The 17,473-nt window shown below is 37.1% G+C and overlaps 1 protein-coding gene across 1 annotated transcript; it reads left to right on the forward strand.

Moving 5' to 3' along the window:
* Nucleotides 1–2,990: 2,990 nt before the first annotated feature.
* LOC131682805 (uroporphyrinogen-III synthase) lies at nucleotides 2,991–4,466 on the forward strand. The gene has a single exon (XM_058964562.1). It carries the CDS (start codon nucleotides 3,087–3,089, stop codon nucleotides 3,840–3,842), a length of 756 nt encoding a protein of 251 aa, XP_058820545.1. The 5' UTR covers nucleotides 2,991–3,086; the 3' UTR covers nucleotides 3,843–4,466.
* Nucleotides 4,467–17,473: the final 13,007 nt, after the last annotated feature.

Genomic DNA, 17,473 nt, shown 5'->3' on the forward strand with positions numbered 1-17,473 from the left:
TTTCAGACGTCTAATTTATTCGGAATTTCAGTGGCGGGTATTTACACACGATTCAAATCGAGCCTAAACGTCTGTTATCTGTGCTTACACATTATTTAGTTATAATCCATTATAGAATATTTTGAACTAATAAATTTCTATTTTTAAACGTTTAATATGTTCAACTGTCGTCTTAAAACCAGCTTGTATCTTGTACATTAGAACATATTGACATAGTTGGCCTTACACACAGACGTGTGTTTCTATTTTTGCCGAAAACATATTTTAATTGATAATTGCTTAAAAATTCTCAACGCCGGTTGAGATGGTTGTTTCACAGGATTTTGGTTAATTTCAAGATTTTTTTATAAGGAACGAATCACTTATACAATAGTTTCTCTTATGATTTAGACTTTCTAGGCGTCAAAGTACAGATAACCGTAAACATTAGGAATGAAGTTATTTTTGCGATGTTGGAATTTTATCTTGAGTGCCACCCATAAAACAATGATTTGAAAAAAAAAATGCGATCATATCTGTTCATCCGTGACTGATACTACTGAATAAGTACATATATTAATACAACAAAAGGTAACAAATGTCGTTGTAATACGTAAAAACGACTTTTTTGTTTTTTTTTTAAATAAATCTCATGTAAACGGTGGTCTATACATAGGAAAACTGCGGTTGTTTTGATCTGGTCTAGCAAGACAACACCCAAAATGAAAAAAAACTATGTTCAGCGCAAATTCGTTAGTTGGGTCACGACTGCGCCCCAACTAGCGAATCGTATCCGTTGATTGGGGCAACTGACAGCTGACAAAAATTATGCAAGGGAAACGCTGATTTTTTGTTTTCTTTCATAAAAAAAGCAAAAATATTTTACAATTCACAAAAGTTGGCTGTTTCCTTCCAGTTTAAAGTTGTTTTTTTGTGACAAAGTATGTCATTAGTGTTCTTTTTGCCATCAATTATTTTTTGATAAATTCCTTCACATAAAACAGGAAATGGATACACTGTCGGGAAAAAGCCGATAAAGCACAAACATACTACGTTGCCACTAGCTAAAAAAGATTGGATAATGTGATTGAATACATCAGAGATGACCTTCAAAAGGTCTAAACTAACGTCTCTGCGACTCAAACTAATTGATGCTGAATGGAAGAAGCGAAATATTTAACACATATTTCACTAAAATCATTCCGAAATATGAACTCAAAAAATAAAATTCCATTGAATTTAATAGCATGATTTTTTCTAGATCGCCACAAAAATCAACCAATGAACTCCTTGTAATCAATGACATTCAAACGTCAATCAGTTTTTGACTTTCAGTTTTGACATAAGAGTGTCTTTTAGTTGGGGCATGCCCCAACTAGCGAACTCCCAACTAACGAATTTGCGCTGTATATTGGATGGTGTTTATGTCAAATAAAAATAACCCTGCGGGAAAACCGCGAAAACATATATTCATTTTTCTGACAGGGCATCATTTGTAGTGAAATTCGATATGTCAAATGCTTCTGATAGTGGCAAATCAAGACTTTCTTTATTTTAAATTTAAATTTTATTTTCACGTTTCTTGAGTTGGAAAAAACATTATTGTGATCACGAAAATCAGCTTTATCGATGTGTGTAATAAAAAAGATTTTTTTTATCATTTAATGACCCAATTCTTTTAATAGCCATCGTGTATTTAAGTGATGTCAGATCCTATAGCCGATCATTGATTTTCTCATCATCCATATATATATATATATATATATATATATATATATATATATATATATATATATATATATATATATATATATATATATATATATATATATATATATATATATATATATATATATATATATATATATATATATATATATATATATATATATATATATATATATATATATATATATATATATATATAAGGATTTCAATTATAGCGCCTTCACATACAACCATGAATTCTAAGTCGGTATGCAAACTGAATAGTTTTACCTGGGCCAATTTTTTTAACGTTATCAGGATTGAATGCCTGACATGGTAGCATTCGATAAAGGCGACCTCAGTAAGTCAAACCTCCATGTTCTCCTTTAGCATATGTTTCACATCACGAATGCTCGATCTTACTTTAAAAGGCCGCAAGTCAATAGCCACCGCATTCGGCCAGAGCACTACTTCTTGCTTCTGCGACTCACTCATCTCGACCGATCACCACGGCAAGAATTAAAGCAAGTTTCTTTTGTTCAGACAAAACGTACAGTATAAAATAACTGTTTTCGTCGTTCGCTATGCGCTAGTTCGGGCATAAGTATAAAGCACAATTATTATCTTGAGCATTGTCTGCGGTTGTTCGAAATAGTAAGCTTCAACATTTTCTGATTAATTTGTTGAAACCAAGCGAGATACAAATTTATTAATGTAGCTGAAAAATATGTTTTTTCTTTAATTCACTTTTGAAAAAATTCGGAAGGGGCTTTATACATCATAAGCAGAAAAAAAATTGCTGAAATTATCAAAAAGGAGCTGTTGAAGGATAATACCACGATTGTCGTTTATTGCTAGTAGAAATGGTAACTTTAAGGATTAATTAAATTAAAAGATTCTTCGATGCAAAGTACACAACATTCATAAATGAAGCTTCCTTTCCAAAATCAAAATATCATGAAACAAATTTAGAGCCAAACTCACGTGATGCCAATGAACTGATAATAGCTGCAGGACCCCAGATTGCACTGACCCATGGATACCATATTTACGTAAATCCACCACTGTTGATAGCTCAAGTATTTTTTATTAATTTTATTAGCACTTTTTTCAGCAATGACGGTTGCAACAATGCTAGCCAAGGTCCTTGTGTCCCACTTGCAAATTAAACTTCCAACCGTCATTTCAAATCTGTCACTTACCGGTCTGCCACCTACATTTCAATGTCAGTACTGAACATGTAGCAAGTGAAACACGATTACCATTTGACACCACCCTCTCGAAACGAAGGGTGATGAAAGAGGAATCTAAAAAATAAAAACATTCTGACTGGTGCCCAAGAATATTTGCTTCCGTCGCATTTCCTGCACTCCAATATTTAACGATTTGTGCAAATAACCATGAAAAAAGTTGTGATTCTGAAATCCGAAAACGACAACAGTGAAGTGTACGCCGCTCTGCTACAGAAAGCCGGTTTCGAGCCCGTTTTCGTTCCGACATTGGATTTTTGCTTCAAGAATCTAGACGTTTTACGAGATCGATTGCTGTCACCGTACAAATATTCGGGTTTGATTTTCACCAGTCCTCGAAGCATTACTGCCGTACGGGATGCGCTCGGAGGTCATCGGTTGAAAGATGATTGGAAAACGCTGGAGAATTATTGTGTCGGAGAAACGTCGCACGATCTAATTCAACGCTCCCTGGAACTGGATACTAAAGGGCAGCAGTCAGGAAATGCCAGTAACTTAGCGGATGTAATGAAGACAGATTTGTACAATAAAACTATTACGCTTCCGTTTCTGTTTCCTTGCGGAAACTTGAAACAAGATGTACTGCAGAATAAGCTGTCCGAGTATGGCTATTCGATGGATTGTGTCGAAGTATATGAGACCGTTCCTCATAAGGATCTAGAACGGAGTTTAGTCAATTTATTCCAGGACGGCTCTTCGCCGGAATTCCTCTTATTTTTTAGTCCATCTGGTATAAATTACTGTGCGGCAATTTTCGAGCGACATAAATTTGATCTGAGTATGTGCAGGATTGTGGCCATCGGACCCAGTACCAAAAAGGCGGTTGAGAACAAGGGTTATCCGGTGCACCGAACGGCAGAGAAGCCATCGCCTGAATATGTTGTTAGTGCTTTATTAGATTCCTAACCACTTGTTGAGTAGTTTGTAGCGAATAGTTTTTAAACTATTTTACTGTTGAAACGTTTGCTAATCCATTGTTTTGAGTCTCCTAGGAAAAAAATCCAAGTGTTGTAAACTAACTGGTAAAGGCCAATCTATTTCGCCAAGTGGCTTAAGGTGTAAGTTGTTTTAGATTGAAAACATGGTTTATACCAAACAATGGAAGCCGTCTATAAAATAAACGAGTTAGAATAGTTCACCGTTGGTTGATGTTGATTGTTTCGCTATTGTGACCAGAAAATGTTTTTTTCAGAATCAATTGAGTCAAATTATCGAACCATACATCAATATAAATGTTAGATATTTGTTTTTATACTAGTAAATGTATGATTTGTCAAATAGCTAGTCGTTACTCGCTCCTAGTTGCATCCAATATACCACATCCAAAGGTGGGCACAAAACAACCCATAGGAGCAATATTGGGTTTAAACATAGTTCCAAATAGTTTTTAGACTAAAATATTTATGGTAGCATATTTTTGGTATATTTAACTTTATTAGCGAGACGTTCAACCGAAGGTAGGTTCATCTCGGATATTTCAGAATATATTTTCAAAAAATATAAAGGAATAAAGTGTTATTAAATCGGAAAGCTGTGTTTGTTTATGTTACGTTATTTTAAATGTGCTATTGAATAATATGTATAGATTATTTATTCCGAAAAGGATATGTGTATTGTTTGTATGTATAAAGTTTCGGTTTGAATCGCAATTTTCTATGTGACTGCACTCCACAACCCGTAACTCCGGAACTGGCAGGCGGATCGGGGTGCAATTTAATATCGGTTTCCGAGGATACAACACCTTTTATATAAGACTAAGTTTGGTTATGTCGGTCTAGCCATCTCCCAGAAAACAATATAACCGTTATTCTGAATTTGGATACTTCCGATGTGGCTTCCGGAACCGATTATGGTGGTCAGTGTGGCCAAAGAGACTTTGAATATCTGTTGTGAACTAATACTACAAATCGAATCGTTGTGGTCACATCTTGGAAAAAAAAATTGCCTTTTTACATTCATCGCAGAATTCGGAAAAATCGAGATTTGCTGTCTGATAGTGCTCATCACTTTGTAATTCCGGAACTGCAGAGTCAAATTCATTAGAAATTCAATAGCAGCCTATGGGAACGTTGTACCTTCCATTTGAGACTAAGTTAGTCAAAATCGGTTCAGCCATCTCTGAGAAAAGTGATTGACCTTTTTGGTCACATACATATACATACATGGGGGGGGGGGGGGGGTCAGCAGAGTCAGGAAGGACAGGAGTCTAGGGGCTTAACGAACCCTCGGGGCCTACTGCGAGTTGGGGAGTTTTGCTAGGATATGGTGGGGTTTGGATTGGACTTTTCTAAACCTCTAAAAAAAGCCATAACTCCGAAAGCAGCTCCGACGAAGCGAGTCTGTGCCGCTTCTGGTAAGAGTCCAATAATCTAAGATCTAAGCAATAAAAGCACTCTAGCCCAACCGGCACATCAGGATCGACGACAGTAGCATCCTGATTATGGCATACTGGCCATGGCGAACGTCAACAGACAGGACACAAATCACGAATAGGACGGCGACTTTGGGCTGACAGGCGTGCTGTTCTACTCCCTGAGTAAGGAAGGATGACACCGACTGGACATGGCGAGTGGGCTAACAGCATGGCTGCCTCTATCCCAACAAAACCCTGACAGGTCTCCGGGTACGTTCGAAACTCGTCATCATTTGGTTGGTGGTACTAGGTTCGGTTGAAGCATTCCCAATTTTCGCTGATCCGGCTCTGAACACTACTCCCCTTGAAGGATAGTGGCAACCCTTGCATGACCTCACTGCTGCTTTTTGGCAGCATAGATAATCATGGGATCGCGAAAGGCGACTATGTGCAGCGAATGGAGGTTTGCGGCCCGGAGTTGGGATCCAATAAAATGGAGAAACAACAAGCAAGTAACATAAACGGAACAGGCACGGCGAATCCGTTCGCCAGAGGTGGGTTTGTGAGGTCACCACCACCAATAGTAGCTGAAGTCATTCAGCAAGAGCAGGAGAAGGGGAAGCCGCAGCAACAGCAACAGCAGCAGCAAAAACAGCCAGAGCAGAGCGGAATGAGATACATCCAACAAATGCCAAAAGTAGTGACAGCGAAATGCTGCCACTACGAACAAATTTGTGGACACGAAAAACAATGTCCATAAGGACATTAAGGAGATGGTCATCAGAATACGGAAGGCGTTACTGTCTGCCGTGAAAGAGTATGATACGGCAACGCAGAGGGCGGATGCAGCTGAGCAAGCATTGGCGTCGACTAAGGCTGCTATCCTCCTAGCTTCTCCGAAACAGAGTAAGGATAGGCAGATTGGAGTGGAGAAAACGCCAGTTCCCATAACTCCAAAGAGGACAAGATCCTCACCAAGAGACGAAATACCAGGCGGGTCAAAGAGGCAGACGCTCGAGGACGCTGTTGCTGCCGAAGGAAAGGACGCCACCAGACAGGGTGAAGGCTGGAGTACCGTTGTAGGTCGGAAGGAGAAACACGGGAAACAGCAAAAAAGAAGGAAAAGCGAAAAGGGGAGCGGAAGAGGAAATCAGAACCCTCGGCTCGTCAGAAGGCGCCTAAGGGAGAAACCGTGCTCGTCAAAGCTAATGACGCGACGACGTATACAGCGCTACTCAAAAAAGTCAGAGGGGACCCGGAGCTGAAAAAAATTGGGGGAAAACGTCAGGCGTACCCAAAAAGATGCGATGCTCCTCAAGCTGAAGAAGAATTCTACGACTAGTAGCTCGACCTTGCAGGAGACTTTTACTAAATCGATGGGTAAAAAGGCAGAAGATAAAGCCTTAAACCTGGAGATGATGATTGTGTGCAAGCACTTCGATGAAATCACGACGGAAGACGAGCTGAGAGGTGCACTGAAGAAGCAGTGTAACCTGGTCCAGATGCACATGACGACCTGGCTAAAGAAGGGATACGGAGGAACTCAGACAGCGACGATTCGTTTATTGGTAACCACTGCCGATGCTGGAGGTAGGCAAAGTTACGGTTGGATGGTCGAGATACCCATGGAGAGCCGCCCCACGAGTGAATAAACAAGCGGAGAAATGCTTCAAGTGTTTGGGCTTTGGACATTTGACAGTGGTTTGGAAAGGCCTGGATAGATCCGGGATGTGCTGGAAATGCGGGGCGACGGGCTATCTTGCGAGAGGCTGCACGCAGAGGCCGAAGTGCTTGCTTTGCACTCCAGTGGACGAAAACGACCATCAGATGGGTGGCATTAAATGCCCTGCCTACAAGAAGGCGACTGCAGGCCAACGGTAATGTAGGTAACCCAGATAAATCTGAATTACTGTGAAACCGCACAGTAACTGTTGTGACCTACGACAGACACAATGTGTGATGTCGTTTTGACTCCAGAGCCGTATCAAGTCCCCCCTGATAATGGTAACTGAGTGGCGGATAGATCTGTGCTACAAGATATGGGTAGATTCCCCATTCAAGAAGTGGTAGAGTGCTCGTGCGAGAGCTTTGTGATCGCCAAAATCACGGTGTCTTCATGTGCAGCTGTTACGCTCCTCCAAGGTTGAGTAGAGCAGTTCAGCCTAATGCTGGAGCAGTTAATCGAGCAGTTGATCGGTCGGAAGCCGTTAGACATTGATGGTAACTTCAACGCCTGGGCTGCCGAATGGGGCAGTAGAGTAACCAACACAAGAGGGAAGCTCTAGCGAAGTTAGACGTACGATTGTGCAATGAAGGTTCTGTTAGCACATTTCGGAGAGACGGGAGGGAGTCTATCATCGACATCACATTCTGTAGTCCTTCATTGACGGCGAACATGAATTGGATAGTATGCGAAACGTATACGCATAGTGACCACCAACCTACCGTATCGGTCAACGGAACCCTGCTGCAGTACGAAGAAGATGACTGGAGAGCGAAAGTGGAAGATGAAACCCTTTCACAAAGACCTCTTCATTGAGGCACTTCGGCCGAACGGTGTCCAGCTTACTGGTGGAACGAGACGAATAGTACGCTACGCGCTGATTGTTTTAGAGCCAGAAGGCGGGCTCAGAGAGCAATATCGGAGCCAGATAGAGAAGAGCGCAAGGCAGTGTTTCGGGAAGCTAGGGCCGATATAAAACGGTAAATCAGACGTAGCAAGTCAGATTGCCACAAGGCACTCCTTGTGACGAGAAGTAAACGCTAATTCCTGGACGAGCTCGCTGAAGCGTCGAAGCGCTTGAAATCAAAGAAAGCCCCCAATTCGGGTGGAATACCATAGGTGGTGCTAAAAGCTGCGATCCTGGCATATCCGGATATGTTCAGGATGGTGCAGCAGAAGTGTTTAAATGAAGGCAACTTCCCCGAAATATGGAAAGTACAGAAGCCGGTGTTGCTGCCAAAGCCAGAGAAGCCACCGGGCGATCCGGTCTCGTATAGGCACGAATGTATGACAAATGGTCGAACGACAAATGGTCGAAAATACAAAAGGTCGTAAACACAAAAGGTTGAAAGGACGAAAGATCGAAAGGCAAAACGTCGCATAAATTTAAAGATGGAACCAAATTTTGAACCTTTCACTTTTTTGAAAAAAAAAGTTCTTTCAAGAACGAAAAATAAAATGTCACTGGCAATATATTCATCCATAAAATTTTAAAGGATTGGAAATGTTCTCCGGGTAGGAAACCAGTCCCCCCTCTGGTTTCGGAAGCTGGCTCATTATTGGTAGCTATCAGGGACTCTGCCAATGATGATAACCGGGAGTTGGTACTTTTGTCGCGATCTTTTGATTATTTTTGATATCGTCCCGCGAGATGAAGTACCCTTCGGCTTTTGTGTCTGCCGTTTCGCTTCTCTCAAAATTTAGTAAAACTAATTCACCGTGGGGTTGGATTTCTGGTGGGGCAACCTTGAACATGACAAGTGGTTCTCGTAAGAGGTTGCGCTTAAACCGCTCATTCAGTGATCCGGAAAGCGCTAAAGCAGACAGTAGATACAAAGCAAAGTGAATTTGTATTTATGAAAAAAACCCATTTAATCCACCTATCAGTGAGATGAGACATTTCTTACACATATCACTGTTGTATTATTCATTAGCTTACCGATCACACGCTAAATTTACAAGCAACTAGATGTGAGATGTGCACGAATAACGCTTCGAATTAACTGAATACATTAAAGAAAAATAATAAAACAAAACAAAATTTAAAATAAAAAAGCTATTCATAAAATGGATAGAATGATTATAATAGATCAAATTAATAAAATAAATAAAACAAATTAGCTCAAATTAAAATTAGACGATATTAAAACCTAATGAAATTAAGAGAGTAAATTAAATTGTTTCAGGATAACAAGCTATCATACAATAACATAAAGGACTGGCTAAACCGAATTGATTAAATTAAGAAACTGAATAAAATATGTGAACTGGGAAAAACTAACCATTTAATAAAATGATTGAAATAAATAATATGAATAAAACCATAAAAAATTGGAATAATAAAATAAATACCTAATATGAATAATATGGCTTAAATTAACTCTTTCATACCTAATTATTATGTCGCATATATAGGGTTCCAAAACCGTTTTTCTTAAAAATGTTAGAGTAAAGAAACGCGGAAAACCTGTTTTGATCAAGATAGATGCTTCTCTAGCAGTGTTAGAAGCTGCTGAATTTTTACATACCAATCCTTAATACACATCTCCTGCAAAGTTTTCAATAGTTTGGGCAGAAAAGGTAGCCGAAAACAGTCCAAATTAATAAGATTTATCAGTTTTCAAAAATATTTGAAGTCCACCCTCCCTCCCATGTCTCTGATACACAGATGTATGACTTCACCCCCTTATCCCCTTGAATATCTTCCCAAAACTTATGTGCCCCCCTATCTTCTAGTTTTAGTTGATCAATATTTAATCTTGTTAAGAAATGCACAACAGTACCACTACTTTAAAATAGCCCTAATTAATTCCCCTTAATCTTGAACCACTCTCTCTAGTTATTTCTAGTTAATAAGCTTGTAAAATGTTCCGCTTAGTTAATAATTAATTTCTCCTACAAACTCCCTTCTAAAAATCATAAAGTGAATTACAATACAAAGAACACACAAAATGACCCGTCCCCCAAATCTTACGAATATTATATTATACCCTCTTTTATATGTATAAGTTAGCTGTAAAGTTTTTTTTTAGTTTCATTATATAAAACAAAATAATATTGAAATGTGTAACCCCTAGTTTTAAGAAATTCAAAATGTAAAACAATGAAAAAATGGCACCTTTAAGCTAACGCATACGTGCCTTATCAAATAAACAAATTGAAAAAAAAATATTTGAAGAAAACGAAGATATATCAAAATATAATTTTTCGCCGATAACTGAAAATGTCTCTGGCAGCACTGCTCTAGTGAAATCCAATCAAAGCAATTGTAATAACTTGAGTTCTACGGATCTTTCTTGTAACTATTAACGCTCAAATAAACGGTGACTGTCACAATTATTAGTTTTACTTTTTTGTGAAGAAATCTTGTCCAAGCCCAAAGTTATACTGCCCATGAACGCATATTTGTCCCGTTTTCTATCTTTATGGGACTGATTTGCGAGCATGGGTAGTAAAGCTATTCGAAAATGTTGTTCATAAATAACAGGATAAACAGAGAGTTAATAAAATCAATAAAATGAATGGAATGAATAATATAAACAAAATAAAGAATTTTTACCACAATAAAAATGTTTTCTGTCTTTTTATCATTTTTTCATTTTGTTTGTTTTCAAGCAGGTAAATGATTAAAATGAAAAAATCAGCGATATTAAAAAGTAATAGAATTAATAGAAGAAATTGTATTGTATCTAATTAATGTTCTAGATGAAATCAATAAAGTGAATGATTGAACAAAATTAGTCAGATTATTAAAATGAATAAAAGTGTGAACCGGAAAAATATCAGGAAAAATATTAGAAAAAGTGAATAAAATAAATTAAATGAATAATTCGAATAAGATACATAAGATAATAAAGTGATCGGAATGCATACAAAGAATTAAATGAATACAATAGATAAAATTAGGTCACATAAACAAAATAAATAAAAACAATGCTAAATGAAAAAAAAATTTAAAATGAAATGATCATATATTTATTATTAGTCAAATATTTAAAATGCAAAAAATAAACCAAACGAATATAATACATTAAAGGAATGAGCTGGAAAAAATGAGAATATATAATAATATTTTAAGAAAGTTGTTGAAATGAAGTAAATGAATAAAACGAATTTCACGAATTCCAAAACCATTGTTTCAGAATATTCTGAAATGTTTGTGAAAATCCCATTGCAAAGAACACGTTTTCGTTCTTCTTTTCTTGACGGAATTTTTAGGATTATCTGGTGTTTCTACTTTATTGATGGCCCTTAATTAGTCATCAGAAGATCTAGAAATCAGGAATTTGTTTTGGAATTAAAAGATATCTTTTTGGTTACAGACATCTGAAAAATGATTTTGTATAGAATGGAATTTTCAGGTCCAGTATTGTAACGCGTAATTAGAAATAGTAAACTGAGAAAAGGCCACCTGAAAATAGTATTCATTCGCATTGAAATATCTAGAAAAGAGTGTCAAGTGTCCAAGCTATGTTGGCAATTATATTATTGTCATTGTCGATGGCATAAAACTCGTACATGCAGTCGATTACAATGCAGTCTTTTTCCACCCATCCTTATTACTTGCGAATTGTTTCGTTCGGAACTCTCGTTCTGGAGATATGGGTTAATGAGTCCTATACAAAGCAATACCATTGCAAAGAAATGGTTCAAACTACCAGAATAAGTACTTAAATTCATCGAAAAGCCAGTTAGTATTGAAAGTGCCCCTGGACTGCTTTGAGACACGAACATTTTTGAAATTACATGTCGTATTTTTTCGCAAATAAATATGCTTTTACTCACATTGATCATGAAAAATGTATATTGGGGTTTTCAGTACAACTCAGTGTCAGTTGTGAGGAATGGTAAATGATGTTTAGAGCTGTGACATTATTTTTGTTTATAGTGCGAAATTTTGATTCCTTAAATCTTTATTTTCAATAATGCAACTGATAAATTTTCACTACAATTTTGTTATTCAAAAATACAGTTGCTCTTGATGATGCTACGAGTATAATATGAATATGAATTATATTAGAAATCTATTTTCTCACTACTAGGAGGATTACTTGATGTATTCATATACCATCCAACTCACGAGTGAACGCATTGCTCAATCCAACGGGTAAATACATCAACTCTGGACAATGACGGTGGATGTAGCGTAGTTGGTAAATCGATTACCTTGTACGCGCACCTGGGTTCGAGTCCCGACCCCGCACATAGGGTTAGAAATTTTTCATAAGAGATTTTTCTAACCCGAAGAGGCGATTGACCTTAAGGTTAAAACCTCTATAATCGAAATAAAAAAAACTCTGGACAAATTTGCACTTTGAAGTGAATTTACACATTATTTTGTCTTTGAAATGAACTTGCTTATTAATTTTTGAGAAATAGGTAATTGATTATTAAATAAATTCACAAAATGTTTTCGGAATCAAAATCCTTGAATCACGCAGATGTGTTTGCATACCCGGGCATTCAAAATCGGTTTAGTTTTGACCCTAAAAAACCAGTAAAGCAATACTCTGTATGGAACGTCCCATTTTTAGTTGGTGGAAATTGGTAAGCGAAGAATGAAAATACAAAATGTTTAATATCTCCGCCGCTCGTGTACGGATTTTGACAATCTATAGCTTGTTAGAAAGGTATTTTCCTAAGCTTTTTGTTTCTGTCTATTTCACGTGATATGGTTGCCTTGTTCTGTTATTCGCTTCAAACCAGCCCTGTTTTGACAAAATTACCCATATCTCAGAAAGTAAACAACAGATCGAAAAACAAAAATAATAGTGTCAAATGGGAGCGTTAGGCCTTTCATTTGGAACTTGTTTCATTAAGATCGGTTCAGCCATTGCTGAAATAATTACATGACATTTTGTACATACATACATACACACATACACACATACAGACATTGTCTCAATTTGTCGAGCTGAGTCGATTGGCATATGAAACTCGGCCCCCTGGGCCTCGGAAAAAGTTTTCAAAGTTTGAGCGAATCCTATACATTTCTTTTGTAAGAAAAGTAAAATAATTTAAGTATAGAAAATAATTTATAATATATTTAGAATTATATATTTCACTGTAAATTATAGTGAAACAAAAATATTCTTTAGCAATATTATAATATGTAGAATTAAAAATGTCGCATATCAATCATAGTTAGTTCATCATTTTTAAAGCAGAAGAGTAAAATAAATCAACACTGCCGCCAAATGTGGCTAAACCACATCGCTCTACTTCTTGTGCTTGACTAATTTATCGACCCTATGGTTGAGTGGATTACGGGTTTGCTTGCGAGAAGCCACCGCTTCCGATGTGTTGCACCCAAATCCCAATCATTACTGAGAATGAAATATAACTGGCAGGTCAATCATGATAAAAAGAACAACTCATGTTATAAAAAAGGAAAAAAAAACAATAAGAATTCAAATTGTTGTATTTCAGAATTTAAAATTTTTTATAGTAAAGTTTAAGTTCATGGTGCTTGTTAGGGGTGGGCGTAGCGTAGTTGGTAAATCGATTGGCTTGTTCGCACCGCACCTGGGTTCGAGTCTCAACGCCGCACATTGGGTTAAAAAATTTCGTAAGATATTTTTCTAACCCAAAGTGGCGAATGACCTTAAGGTTAAAACATCTAAAATTGGAATATAAAAAAACCTGTTTTAATCCACCTTGTGGTGCAATTGTGCCTTTCTCATTTGTCCAAATTACGATTCCATGGCTGGTTATGTACAATACAATGATGGAAATAGATCGACAGCCAAGATCTTGAGATACTATGTGTTGACACTGAAGCATCGCTTGAAACTAGCAGCGGATCAAGAAGGATGATCTGGGGGACGATTTTTAGAGTGATTACATAACCTTTCTATATGAGAAAGGCAAAAATGTGCCAAAGTCCAAAAAAGTAAATTTTCGTCAAATTTTTTTTTCCGAGATTTCATCAAATCTCAACGTTTTATGCATTTTGAAGTCAAAAATGCAAATTCGATTTTGTAATTTTCCCTTACACCCCCCTTTGAGTATTTTTCATTTCAGTTTATATGGGAATTTGCTGTGTGGTCGCACTCTTCCATCCGTAACTTCGGAACCCGAGGTCAAATCAATAAAAAAAAATCAATGGCAGCCGATGGGAAGGTTGTACCTTTCATTTGAGACTAAGTTTGTCCAGCTATCTCTTAGAAACAGAGGTGACATTTTTTCCACATACACACATACATTTTCCTATCTCGACGAACTGAGTCGAATGGTATATGACACTCGGCCCTCCGGGCCGGGATTAGGTTGACGATTTTTAGAGTAATTACAAAACCTTTCTATATGAGAAAGGCAAAACACCCATAAACACATACAGACATTGTTCCAATTTGTCGAGCTGAGTCTATTAGTATATGAGACTCCGCCCTCCGGGCCTCGGAAAATATTTTCAAAGATTGAGCGAATCCTATACATTTCTTTTGTAAGAAATATAAAACGTGTAATAGAAAAAATCGTGCAAAAATGAACAGGGCAAGTACAATGGTAAAACGTCGGTTTTACTGAAATGCGTCACACATTAGTCATTCAATTATATAAGATCGCTCAATGTTTGTTCCAATTTTTGCTTTTACACTGCAAATAATCCGCACATTGAACTCAAGTGTTCTACACTTGATTTTGCCGCATCTGTCCTCACACTTTGATCTCATGTGTTAGACACTGATTAACATACTTCTTTGAAACACGGTATTTTCAATAGACGCCACACTTTAGTTTCATAGGCATGGCGTATTAACCCATTCATGCCCATGTTGTTTGTGGACAACAACGTTTTTAAACAGCTATAACTTTTGATTGGGGCAAGATTTGCTCACAAAAACAAGTAAGGCTAATAAATGTGACTATTGGCTTTCATTTGAGCATTAACGGTTACACGGATCAGCTCTAGAAATGAAGTTATTGCAATTAGTCTGATTAAACGCCGATGGAGCAGTGCTGCCAGGGACCGTTCACGTAGACGGCGGAAAATTATTTTTTCATATAACTTCTTTATGTTGCAATATTAGTGAAAACTAATAAAACTTATCAATTTGGACTATTTTTGGCTACGTTTTCCATGCAGTTGGACTATTGTAAATATTCTAGGAGAATTGCAGTGAGCATTAGAAGGTAAAAATTGAGCAGCTTCTAGCACTGCAAGGAAAGCACCTACCTTTATGAAAAATGGTTTTTGGAGTTTCTTGACCTCACCGTTTTAAAGAAAAAATAGTTTTGAAACCCTACATGCACTAGAAAAAAGTTGGGCATGAAAGGGTTAAAATCAAGTGCCTGACAAATGGTTATTGATTATAATTCATATAGAGTTCAAACTGGAATCAACATGAATGTTATATGATTTCCTATAAAACGCATGTGAAAAAAGTTAAATTTAAAATGGGGAGAGAATTTCATCAAAATGACTGATACATTCAAGATTTTTCAGTTCGTTTTTATTTCAATATAAAAATAGAACTTAGCTTATATGCAAATACAAATTTACTTACAACCTAATTAAAAATAGCAATCTTCTTCATAAAGTTAGTCCGTTTGGGAATCGGTAAGTAGAATGTCCAGTTGGAGTTCCCGTAGCACTCCCTCGCTCTTTCTTCATTCTGCAAAAAAATATCTAATGAATTAAATATTTTACCGGAAACATATCTGATCGTTCTCAGCGATAGGACCCGTTTCCTGCCTTCCAATAAACGGACGAAGCGAACAAGGCACAAACAGCGAAACAAAGACGGACTGTGATATAAAAGTATAAAGACACAAAGTGCGATCGATCGACCACCGCCGGCGGTGACTGAACTAGACTGTCGTGAATTTTATTTGGCGCACTTTCTCACAGATAATACATGGACAACGGCGGGGGCATATGCACAGATTGCGCTCTGCCGCAACAATATCTGTTATTCGATATTTTACAAATTCCATCAATTTGCTTACCATTCAAAACCTTTATAACCAGCCATGTTGCCTCAAATTGATGTTGAGAAAAGTGAACTTTTATTTAAGTGTTTGCACACTTAATGTTGCCGCAATTGTCGGCAAACATAGATTTCACAGGGAAATCATTTATGATTCAATACCTTGACACTTAAAATTTAAATGTGATGACAGTTGATCATGTCATAGTGTGGCACACTTAATTTTCAAGTGTAATTTTATTGAAGGGCAAATGGAAAATTCTTGAAGTTTCAATGTGGCTCGAAACTTAAATTTTATGTGTCAAATCTGTTCGAAAAAAAGTATACATTATTTATTATTTAAAATGATGACACTTAAAATTTATTAGCGATAGTATTCGATCTTGCCATAGAATGGCACACCTAATTTTCAAGTGTTATTTTATCAAAGGGCAAGTGGAAAGTTTTTGAATTTTCAGTGTGGCCTGACACTTAAATTTTATGTGTAGAATCTCTTCGAAGAAAAGTGTACATTATTTACAGTGTAGGTTAAGTTCTCACAAAGAACTTAAAATTTTAACCAACAAAAGAGATTATAATTACTAGAGGGAGCACAGCGCTACTGTCTCTATCAGTGGCGTAGTAGCGGGGGGGGGGGGTTTTGGGGATGAACCCCCCCCCCCCCCCCCCCCCCCCCGAAATATTTGTGAGGAATTTGAAAATATTGAATATGTTAAACAAAAATATGCCTAATATTTAAAATGAAATTCTCAAAGTTTCATTTGCAAAAGTTATCTTGTGAAAATATTTCCTTGTAGTGAAAATTCGCTGCAGAATCGACACCTACCTGTCGGCACGTTGTGGAGGCCAGCCCAATAAGCGAGGAGCTAGGAGCTTAATGGTTCACGAAACGGATATCGCTACCGAGAGAAATTTCGCCACATTCTGTAGTCCTTGACTGACGGCGTACATGGACTGGAGAGTGTGAGAGAAGTATCCCCATAGAGACCACCAGGCGATTCGCTACCGCATCGGCCAATAGAACCCTGCTGCAGCACGAAGAAGGACGTTGTTGAGTTACTTCGGCGAACAACGGAATCAAGTACGTTGATAGGCTGATCTAACAAGACAATGTCACGAAAACTAGGGCCATGCAGTAGACGGCGCATGGGGTAACTAGGCCGAAAACCTGGACAAAATTATTTTCTGCTGTTCTATATATTATTTTGCAATTATAATTCAAGAGAAGCTTAAATATTTAATCTTGAGCACATTTTTCATAAAAAATCCACTTAACAGTGTGAAATTTGTTTTCTTCTAATATTTCTTCAAAAACTCAACCTAAACGAAACCATTGTGAATGGTAGCTATAGTAACATTAGTAGGACGATTTTCTAACAAATATAATTTTCTAAATTATATTTGTACATTGGAGACAATACATACATTACCTTGTTTTATTGATGACCATTCCAAAACTTGTTATGTTATCTGTGAATATTTACGGCTTTCTCAGTCAATTTAGCTTGAGCAAACGAATTGTTTTTAAAAC

Source organism: Topomyia yanbarensis, chromosome 2, assembly GCF_030247195.1.
Source record: "Topomyia yanbarensis strain Yona2022 chromosome 2, ASM3024719v1, whole genome shotgun sequence".
NCBI lineage: Eukaryota > Metazoa > Arthropoda > Insecta > Diptera > Culicidae > Topomyia > Topomyia yanbarensis.

Coding starts and splice junctions, on each gene's coding strand:
- LOC131682805 (XM_058964562.1), top strand. CDS start 3,087: ATGAAAAAAGTTGTGATTCTGAAATCCGAAAACGACAACAGTGAAGTG.